Genomic DNA, 11953 nt, shown 5'->3' on the forward strand with positions numbered 1-11953 from the left:
TCGTGGTGTTGATTATTTGATGAAACTGTGTTTTTGTGTGACATTGTTTGTTTGTGGGCGACTGTCTTCCTCCTGGGCTCATCACATCCTACAGGAGGCCTGGTGCTGTATTCATGTCTTCCTCCTGGGGTCATCACATCCTACAGGAGGCCTGCTGCTCTATTCATGTCTTCCTCCTGGGGTCATCACATCCTACAGGAGGCCTGGTGCTGTAAAAGAGCTTTACAGTAACCCGGCCTAGACCCTAATGAAAGAGCTTTACAGTAACCCGGCCTAGACCCTAATGAAAGTGCTTTACGGTAACCCGTCCTAGACCAAGAGCAAGCAAAGCAGAAGCAAGACCACAGTGGCTGTAATACGTGCGTACTGGCGGCAGAGAAGTCAGGCACAGAAGAGCAAAGACTGTGTTACAACGGTGCAGTTTAATAATAAAAATCACCGTGAACAAAAACAAGTAAATAAATAAATACAATGGGACGAAACCCTCCGCTCGCCAGACATAACGTGGACAAACTCTTACAATCAACTATTCCGGACAAGGACATGGGGGGAACAGAGGGTTAAATACACAACATGTAATTGATGGAATTGAAACCAGGTGTGAGGGAAGACAAGACAAAACAAATGGAAAATGAAAAGTGGATCGGCGATGGCTAGAAGGCCGGTGACGTCGACCGCCGAACACCGCCCGAACAAGGAGAGGGAACGACTTCGGCGGAAGTCGTGACAGTGGCCCCGTATACAACGGACGTACAACACATTTGGCACAACGGTTGGGATGCCAGTTGTATCATAGAGTTTTATCTGCACACAAATAAACTACACAAGCGTGTGGAGACACCGCTCAATGGATCTGCAACAAACTCTTCATTGCATCACAAAAAATAAATCAGATCACAACCATTGTGTCCAATGTGTTCTAGATCAGTTGCAGAATCTGAGTGTGAACGGGGCCAAAGCTACACAACACCAACCTAAGCTGTGACTGAGTGGAACAGACAGTGAAACTGAGACTCAGAGCTAACGGACGGCTGATACACTGGCCAGGGACCAAATATAGATCAAGAACATGTTTCAGTTTCTCAAAGACGTGTTTGAACATGTCATGGTTGTTGTTGTTGGTTGTTGTTGTTGGTTGTTGTTGTTGTCTATATCTGTGTGTAAGGTTGTACAATTCCAGTAACTTTCAATTAAATTCCCAGGATTTCCTGCTTGTCCCCCCCCCCCCCCCCCCCCCACTGTAAGACAGTGAATGTATCTGGTGAGTAGGACATTATTCCATCAGTATAATATTTCTCATAATTTTCAAAAAGAGAAACAGTAACATTCATTATATTTCAATTTAAAGTTTGTAAATTTTAAAAAAGGTACCAATTTTAATTTACACACTTAACAAGCTAGTGCATAGAGAGTGTTTTGTAGATGCTGAGAACAGAATGTATGTTTTTAAATAACATTCTTACAACATTCTTTGAACATACCAACGTTTTTAAATAATGTTCTTTCTAATGTTTTCTTTGTGGTTTTTATGTAAAGATTTCTTAATGTTCTGAGAACACGACTTGAAAATAAAACCACGAGGAAACCTGAAGGAAACATTATGCTGAAGAACTGAAATTCCCACAGAAGAACTTTAAATCTTAATGTTCTCTGAACGTTCTCTGAGAACATGACTAAGTAAAACCACGAGGAAACCTGTGAAAACCTGTAGATAATGTTATGCTGAAGTCCTGAAATTCCCAAAGAAGAACGTTGTGTCTTAATGTTCTCTGAACGTTCTCTGAGAACGTGACTAAATAGAACCATGAGGAAACCTATAGGAAACGTTATTAGAACGTTGTATGCAATATAACCCCAGGACAAACACACTCTCACCAAACTCTAAGATAATTTTCCTTCCCTTTATTTAACTAGGCAAGCCACTTAACATCTAATTCTTATTTTACAATGACGGCCTATGCCGGCCAAACCCCGGACGACGCCGGGACAATTGAGCGCCGCCCTATGGGACTTCACGATAACGGCCGGGTTGTGATACAGGCCCCGGATCGAACCAGGGTCTGTAGTGACGCCTCTAGCGCTGAGACGCGGTGCCTTACGACCGCTGTGCCACTCGGGTTAACATATGGTTTTTAGAACGTTATGTGCTAGCTGGGAAACATCCAACAGTTACATTTCAGATAAACCACTGCAAATACATACATACATACATGCACACGCACACGCACACGCACACACATACATACATACATACATACATACATACATACATACATACATACATACATACATACATACATACATACATACATACATACACACACATTAAATAGTTCTAGTACTATATGGATATGCTACATATTCCACATACAAGTCATCCGTGTGTTCCTAAGACAGTTAAATACACAAGTCTTAACACTATATTTGTAAGGACTGTTCCTCTGAAATCTTCATTCACCATTATTCCCTAGCGTCTTCCTCCAGGTTCCCCCCCGTTTAAAGACCACTCTGTTAGTGAACTGTTTCCCGTTGAACAACGACCTCTACAGTGGAAATACATTCAGGTAATGCAGTTTAAAAGATGACCCACTTCCTCCTTTGATTTCAGCTCCCCGGGTGTTTCTGCCCGATTAGATACAATCTGACCCAACCGTCCATCCCGTCGTAAAAAAACGCTGCCGCTGCTCGTTGCCGTGGTAACGAGCCAACTCATAAAAAAAATGATTACAAAATGGCTTCCAGAAGAGAACTGCAGCATCTGAGTAACTGTAGCAACCGTTCCCTTTCGGGTGTTCCAACCAGAGACACGCCCCTTTTCACGCCTCCGTCCATCTGTCCATCAATCCATCCCTTTAAATCACTAAGTTGCTCTACAAATGAAGTTGTATTGAATTGAATTCCTTCATTCCTTCATTTCCTATTTTTTTCCCGCTAGTCCATTTTGAAAAATGGCTGCCACTGTCTCTTCCACCACTGGCTGGTCACACGTTGATCCTTTAGGACAGGAAGGGGGGGGGGGGGGAGACAAGGTAAACTATTGTACACATTAAAACATTCCAGGACAAAATAAAGTTGTACTGAATTGAAATCCTTCTATCCATCTATTCCTCGTGTATTTTCCACCCCGTCACTACATTTCTCTCCTTTGCCGTCCCGTCACACGTCGATACGTGCCGAGAGGAAGGGAGAGAAGAAGAAGTCGAAGGCGAACTTGACGGAGTTGAGGGTGGTCCGTCTCCAGTCTCTCTCTATCTTCACCTGCAGAAAGAAGGACAGACACTGTAAGTCAGTTGGTAGAGCTTGCAATGCCAGGACAGTGTGTAAAATGTATGCAAGTGTGACTAAGTGTCTTTGGATAGAATTGTCTGCTAAATGGCATATTATTATTATATATTACCTGTCCGGCAGCGGTCAGAAGGGAGGAGTCACAGTCCAGACAGTAGATGGCCTTCAGCTCGAAGGACGGGACCTGGCCCCCCAGACGACCCTCTAACGTGGTACTGAACTCCACCAGGCTGCCGGGCTGCAGGCGCAGCAACACCTAGACAACACCAACAGATTCATAATTTAACCATTTAGGATCATCATTTAGGATAATCATTTAGGATAACCATTTAGGATGATCATTTAGGATCATCATAACCATTTAGGATCATCATTTAGGATAATCATTTAGGATAATCATAACCATTTAGGATAAATATTTAGGATAATCATTTAGGATAATAATTTAGGATAATCATAACCATTTAGGATAATCATAACCATTTAGGATAATCATTTAGGATAATCATAACCATTTAGGATAATCATAACCATTTAGGATAATCATTTAAGATAATCATTTAGGATAATCATTTAGGCATTTAGGATAACCATTTAGGATAAACATAACCATTTAGGATAATCTTTTAGGATAATCATAACCATTTAAGATAATCATTTAGGATAATCATAACCATTTAGGATAATCATTTAAGATACTCATCTAAGATAATCATTTAAGATAATCGTTTAGGATAATTGTAATCATTTAGGATAATCATAATAATTTAAGATAATAATTTGGGGTAATCATTTAGGAATTTTAGCAGATGCTTTTATACAAAGTTACTTACGTTCATGCATACATACATTTTACATTCGGGAGACCCCAGTTTTTAATAGGTTAATTATTTTAAAGTAACGTTATTTAATGAGAACACCGAGATAACACCAGAGCATTATTATTTATTATATTTAGAGAGTTAGGACAGTGAGATTTATGCACTATGAAAGGCCAAACTCACAACAGAGCATTATTATTTATTATGTTTAGAGAGTTAGGACAGTGAGATTTATGCACTATGAAAGGCCAAACTCACAACAGAGCATTATTATTTATTATATTTAGAGAGTTAGGACAGTGAGATGTATGCACTATGAAAGGCCAAACTCACAACAGAGCATTATTATTTATTATATTTAGAGAGTTAGGACAGTGAGATGTATGCACTATGAAAGGCCAAACTCACAACAGAGCATTATTATTTATTATATTTAGAGAGATAGGACAGTGAGATTTATGCACTATGAAAGGCCAAACTCACAACAGAGCATTATTATTTATTATATTTAGAGAGATAGGACAGTGAGATTTATGCACTATGAAAGGCCAAACTCACAACAGAGCATTATTATTTATTATATTTAGAGAGTTAGGACAGTGAGATTTATGCACTATGAAAGGCCAAACTCACAACAGAGCATTATTATTTATTATATTTAGAGAGTTAGGACAGTGAGATTTATGCACTATGAAAGGCCAAACTCACAACAGAGCATTATTATTTATTATATTTAGAGAGTTAGGACAGTGAGATTTATGCACTATGAAAGGCCAAACTCACAACAGAGCATTATTATTTATTATATTTAGAGAGTTAGGACAGTGAGATGTATGCACTATGAAAGGCCAAACTCACAACAGAGCATTATTATTTATTATATTTAGAGAGTTAGGACAGTGAGATTTATGCACTATGAAAGGCCAAACTCACAACAGAGCATTATTATTTATTATATTTAGAGAGTTAGGACAGTGAGATTTATGCACTATGAAAGGCCAAACTCACAACAGAGCATTATTATTTATTATATTTAGAGAGTTAGGACAGTGAGATTTATGCACTATGAAAGGCCAAACTCACAACAGAGCATTATTATTTATTATATTTAGAGAGTTAGGACAGTGAGATTTATGCACTATGAAAGGCCAAACTCTGTAAATACATGGCTTTGGACAACACCAACAGCAACAGGTTTATAATGTCATCGTTAGAACAGGGTTCTATGAGTACCTAAGGAACAGGGTTCTATGAGTACCTAAGGAACAGGGTTCTATGAGTACCTAAGGAATAGGGTTCTATGAGTACCTAAGGAACAGGGTTCTATGAGTACCTAAGGAACAGGGTTCTATGAGTACCTAAGGAACAGGGTTCTATGAGTACCTAAGGAACAGGGTTCTATGAGTACCTAAGGAACAGGGTTCTATGAGTACCTAAGGAACAGGGTTCTATGAGTACCTAAGGAACAGGGTTCTATGAGTACCTAAGGAACAGGGTTCTATGAGTACCTAAGGAATAGGGTTTACCTGTCTGAACTCATGACTGGCCACCAGTTTGATGTCTCTGGCCCGGTCCTCTGGCACCCCGTCTTCCTCGGGCATCCCCACGCCCACCTCAAATCAAATCAAACTTTGATTAAAGTACATAAAAAAATAAAATCACACACTTTACATTAAAACACTAAAATGAAAAGAAGTAAAAGCAGATGAATAACAGATCATAAAACACAGAGTATATCTACAACTATTACTGATTAAAGGTCCCGGTCCCTTGGGCCTCAGCGGGTAGAGCATGGTGCTTGAAACACCAGGAAGTGAGTTCAATTCCCACGGGGGACCAGTACGAAAAAAGGGCGTAAAATATATACACTCAATACTGTAAGTCGCTGTCGTAGAAGAACGTCTGTTAAATTACTAAAATGTAAACGTTGTCTGTATCTCTTACCTCCAACACATAGCTGTCGTAACGCTTCACGTGACACGTGTGTTTGGCCAAAGCCTTGATCACACACAGCTCCTCCTCTTCCTGCTGCCGGAGGAGGACGGCCGTCGGCACGGCAACGCCAAGCACTGTGGCGTTGGCGTAGTCGGCGACGGTGAGGTTAGCGTTAGCGACGGTTGCTGTGGCGTCGGGGTTGTTGGAGTTGGCCGTTGAGGATGTGGAGGTGTTGGTGGAGTTGTTCCGCAGCGGGTCACATTTAGGATAGGTCTCTCCGTAAAGACAGCGTAGCCAATCTCCCATGAACACCGGCAGCAGGTTGATGACGGACTGGGCTCCGTTCTCAGTTTCCGCTACACGCACCTGCCGAAACCTCCCGGTCCATGTCACCTGGGAAGAAAAAAAATAGGTTTTGTTCGAAATGGCACAATATTCCCTTTACAGTATAGCTGGTGTCAGAATGTTTAAGTGATGTACCTGGTGTCAGAGTGTTTAAGTGATGTACCTGGTGTCAGAGTGTTTAAGTGGTGTACCTGGTGTCAGAATGTTTAAGTGATGTACCTGGTGTCAGAGTGTTTAAGTGATGTACCTGGTGTCAGAATGTTTAAGTGATGTACCTGGTGAATGTTTAAGTGATGTACCTGGTGTCAGAGTGTTTAAGTGATGTACCTGGTGTCAGAGTATTTAAGTGATGTACCTGGTGAATGTTTAAGTGATGTACCTGGTGTCAGAGTATTTAAGTGATGTACCTGGTGTCAGAGTGTTTAAGTGGTGTACCTGGTGTCAGAGTGTTTAAGTGATGTACCTGGTGTCAGAGTGTTTAAGTGATGTACCTGGTGTCAGAGTGTTTAAGTGATGTACCTGGTGTCAGAGTGTTTAAGTGATGTACCTGGTGTCAGAGTATTTAAGTGATGTACCTGGTGTCAGAGTGTTTAAGTGATATACCTGGTGTCAGAATGTTTAAGTGATGTACCTGGTGTCAGAATGTTTAAGTGATGTACCTGGTGTCAGAATGTTTAAGTGATGTACCTGGTGTCAGAGTGTTTAAGTGATGTACCTGGTGTCAGAATGTACCTGGTGTCAGAGTGTTTAAGTGATGTACCTGGTGTCAGAATGTACCTGGTGTCAGAGTGTTTAAGTGATGTACCTGGTGTCAGAATGTACCTGGTGTCAGAGTGTTTAAGTGATGTACCTGGTGTCCGTCCAGGTGTGTGCAGAAGATCTGTGTCTGAGCCACACCTTTCACCTTCCAGGCAGGAGGACCACACAGCTGTCCGTACTGTCTCCAGGTCAACGTCGAGTTATAGCCCTAAACATCAACATTACATTTCATTCAATACAACTAAAGGTTAAATAAAATTAGATATAATATGTAATTAAATCAAATCAAATATTAAATTAAATATGACATTTCATTAAATCAGTGGAGTGCATTTAGCCCCAGTTACCATCCCATCCAGTACAAAGCGAGACAAGTACAGCCCCAGTTACCGTCCCATCCAGTAAAAAGCGAGACAAGTACAGCCCCAGTTACCGTCCCATCCAGTAAAAAGCGAGACAAGTACAGCCCCAGTTACGGACCCATCCAGTATAAAGCGAGACAAGTACAGCCCCAGTTACCGTCCCATCCAGTATAAAGCGAGCCAAGTACAGCCCCAGTTACCGTCCCATCCAGTATAAAGCGAGACAAGTACAGCCCCAGTTACCGTCCCATCCAGTATAAAGTGAGACAAGTACAGCCCCAGTTACCGTCCCATCCAGTATAAAGCGAGCCAAGTACAGCCCCAGTTACCGTCCCATCCAGTATAAAGCGAGCCAAGTACAGCCCCAGTTACCGTCCCATCCAGTATAAAGTGAGACAAGTACAGCCCCAGTTACGGTCCCATCCAGTATAAAGTGAGACAAGTACAGCCCCAGTTACGGTCCCATCCAGTATAAAGCGAGACAAGTACAGCCCCAGTTACCGTCCCATCCAGTATAAAGCGAGACAAGTACAGCCCCAGTTACGGTCCCATCCAGTATAAAGAGAGACAAGTACAGCCCCAGTTACGGTCCCATCCAGTATAAAGCGAGACAAGTACAGCCCCAGTTACCGTCCCATCCAGTATAAAGCGAGACAAGTACAGCCCCAGTTACGGTCCCATCCAGTATAAAGCGAGACAAGTACAGCCCCAGTTACCGTCCCATCCAGTATAAAGCGAGCCAAGTACAGCCCCAGTTACCGTCCCATCCAGTAAAAAGCGAGACAAGTACAGCCCCAGTTACCGTCCCATCCAGTAAAAAGCGAGACAAGTACAGCCCCAGTTACCGTCCCATCCAGTAAAAAGCGAGACAAGTACAGCCCCAGTTACGGTCCCATCCAGAGATACATTCACATAACTGTAATAGAATGAGCTCCAACAGTATTGGTACTTTTGTTGTTTTGTCTTTGTCTTCCAGCACTTTTGATTTGAAATGATACAACGACTAAGAGGTTAATAAAGTGCAGACGGACAGCTTTAATTTAATGGTTTTGTCATCGGGTGAACCGTTTTGAAATTACAGCATTTTTTGCACATAGTCCCCCCCCCCATTTTAGGGGAACAAAAGCATTGGGAAAATGCACTTTATATGTGTTTTGAAGTAGTCTAAAGTCTAGTATTTGGTCCCATATTCCTAGCACGTAATGACTACATCAAGCATGTGACTCAATAAAAGTGACTCCAAAATGACACAATACATTATTTACCATTAATTTCTATTGGGCACAAAATAATCTGAAACACAACCAAAACAAACAGCAAATGTAATCCAACAAGTTTGTAGAGTCACAAGCTTGATGTAATCATTGTGTTCTAGGAAGATGGGACCAAATACTACACTTTGTACTACATTAATACACATAAGTGAATTTATCCAAATACCTTTGCTCCCCTAGAATGGAGGGACTATGTACAAAAAGTGAGCTAATTTCTAAACGGTTTACCGGATGTGGATGAAAATACCCTCAAATTAAAGCTGACAGTCTGACCTTTAATCTTGAAATAATTGTTGCATTTCAAATCCGAAGTGATGGAGTACAGAGTCAGAAAAATCAATAATGTGTCACTGGCCCAATAGTTTTAGATCTCACTGTATGTCCTGCTTTCCCCCCCCCACCCCTTTTTTTGTCTTTTTAAATGACTGTATTATTTATTTTAACACAAGGAAATACAAAACAATGTGATGAGGGTTTAAAAAGACCAGAGAAAAGTGCAGGAGAAGGAAAAACCACTTAAGGGATTTATAAGGCAACTCCCCCTTTCAAATATGTATAGAATAAACCCCTCCCCCTCAAATATGTATAGAATAAACCCCTCCCCCTTTCAAATATGTATAGAATAAACCCCTCCCCCTTTCAAATATGTATAGAATAAACCCCTCCCCCTTTTCAAATATGTATAGAATAAACCCCTCCCCCTTTTCAAATATGTATAGAATAAACCTCTCCCCCTTTCAAATATGTATAGAATAAACCCCTCCCCCTTTCAAATATGTATAGAATAAACCCCTCCCCCTTCCTCTTTACCTGCAGTCCCTCAGAATGGTACACGTACATCCAGAAGAACAGCATCACCGTGGTGACGCAGCAGAGGATGAGCTTGACGGCGCCGCGTTGCGACATGGAGCGGAACACGTCCATCAGCGACAGGCCGAAGCGCGTCCACAGCCTCAGGGTCACCGGCACCGCGCACACGGCCAGCGTCACAATCATCTGAGGATTCGAACGAGATTAAACTTTATTGACCCAACGCAATGTGGAAATGTGTCCCAAGTCAGACTACTGTGATTATAGTGGTATTATAGTTGTATTATAGTGGGGTTATAGTGGCATTATAGTGCTATTATAGTGGTATTATAGTGGTATTATAGGGTATTATAGTGGTATTATAGTGGTATTATAGTGGCATTATAGTGGTATTATAGTGGTATTATAGTGGTATTATAGTGGCATTATAGTGGTATTATAGTGGTATTATAGTGGTATTATAGTGGTATTATAGTGGTATTATAGTGGTATTATAGTGGTATTATAGTGGTAATATAGTGGTATTATAGTGGCATTATAGTGGCATTATAGTGGTAATATAGTGGTATTATAGTGGTATTATAGTGGTATTATAGTGGTATTATAGGGTATTATAGTGGTATTATAGTGGTATTATAGTGGTATTATAGTGGTATTATAGTGGCATTATAGTGGCATTATAGTGGTATTATAGTGGTATTATAGTGGCATTATAGGGGTACTATAGTGGTATTATAGTGGTATTATAGTGGTATTATAGTGGTATTATAGGGTATTATAGTGGTATTATAGTGGTATTATAGTGGTATTATAGTGGCATTATAGTGGCATTAGTGGTACTATAGTGGTATTATAGGGTATTATAGTGGTATTATAGTGGTATTATAGTGGCATTATAGTGGTATTATAGTGGTATTATAGTGGTATTATAGTGGCATTATAGTGGTATTATAGTGGTATTATAGTGGTAATATAGTGGTATTATAGTGGTATTATAGTGGTATTATAGTGGTATTATAGTGGCATTATAGTGGTATTATAGTGGTATTATAGTGGTATTATAGGGGTATTATATGGTATTATATTGGTATTATAGGGGTATTATATTGGCATTATAGAGGTATTATAGTGGTATTATAGAGGTATTATAGTGGCATTATAGTGGCATTATAGTGGTATTATAGTGGTATTATAGTGGTATTATAGTGGTATTATAGGGGTATTATAGGGGTATTATAGTGGTATTATAGTGGTATTATAGTGGTATTATAGTGGTATTATAGGGGTACTATAGTGGTATTATAGTGGTATTATAGTGGTATTATAGTGGTATTATAGTGGTATTATAGTGGCATTATAGTGGCATTATAGTGGTATTATAGTGGTATTATAGTGGCATTATAGTGGCATTATAGTGGTATTATAGTGGTATTATAGTGGCATTATAGTGGTATTATAGTGGTATTATAGTGGCATTATAGTGGTATTATAGTGGCATTATAGTGGTATTATAGTGGTATTATAGTGGTATTATAGGGGTATTATATGGTATTATAGTGGCATTATAGTGGCATTATAGTGGCATTATAGTGGTATTATATGGTATTATATTGGTATTATAGGGGTATTATATTGGTATTATAGGGGTATTATATGGTATTATAGTGGTATTATAGTGGCATTATAGTGGTATTATAGTGGTATTATAGGGGTACTATAGTGGTATTATAGTGGTATTATAGTGGTATTATAGTGGTATTATAGGGTATTATAGTGGTATTATAGTGGTATTATAGTGGTATTATAGTGGTATTATAGTGGCATTATAGTGGCATTATAGTGGTATTATAGTGGTATTATAGTGGCATTATAGTGGCATTATAGTGGTATTATAGTGGTATTATAGTGGCATTATAGTGGTATTATAGTGGTATTATAGTGGCATTATAGTGGCATTATAGTGGTATTATAGTGGCATTATAGTGGTATTATAGTGGTATTATAGTGGTATTATAGTGGCATTATAGTGGTATTATAGTGGTATTATAGTGGTATTATAGGGGTATTATATGGTATTATATTGGTATTATAGGGGTATTATATCGGCATTATAGAGGTATTATAGTGGTATTATAGAGGTATTATAGTGGCATTATAGTGGCATTATAGTGGTATTATAGTGGTATTATAGTGGTATTATAGGGGTATTATATGGTATTATAGTGGCATTATAGTGGCATTATAGTGGCATTATAGTGGTATTATATGGTATTATATTGGTATTATAGGGGTATTATATTGGTATTATAGGGGTATTATATGGTATTATAGTGGTATTATAGTGGCATTATAGTGGTATTAT

General features: G+C 39.5%; 1 protein-coding gene across 1 annotated transcript in view; it reads right to left on the bottom strand.

Moving 5' to 3' along the window:
- Positions 1-1880: 1880 nt before the first annotated feature.
- The window catches only part of wfs1a (Wolfram syndrome 1a (wolframin)), a 36528-nt gene continuing 26455 nt past the window's right edge, over positions 1881-11953 (bottom strand). Inside the window, exons 14-19 of the mRNA XM_071408331.1 lie at positions 9592-9777; positions 7237-7353; positions 6051-6434; positions 5633-5719; positions 3398-3541; positions 1881-3258 (exon numbers count right to left, since the gene is read on the bottom strand). Of these exons, the coding sequence (XP_071264432.1) occupies positions 3157-3258; positions 3398-3541; positions 5633-5719; positions 6051-6434; positions 7237-7353; positions 9592-9777 (1020 nt within the window). The 3' untranslated portion in view covers positions 1881-3156. The remainder of the gene's footprint in view (positions 3259-3397; positions 3542-5632; positions 5720-6050; positions 6435-7236; positions 7354-9591; positions 9778-11953) is intronic.

This window comes from Salvelinus alpinus, chromosome 6 (assembly GCF_045679555.1).
Source record: "Salvelinus alpinus chromosome 6, SLU_Salpinus.1, whole genome shotgun sequence".
NCBI lineage: Eukaryota > Metazoa > Chordata > Actinopteri > Salmoniformes > Salmonidae > Salvelinus > Salvelinus alpinus.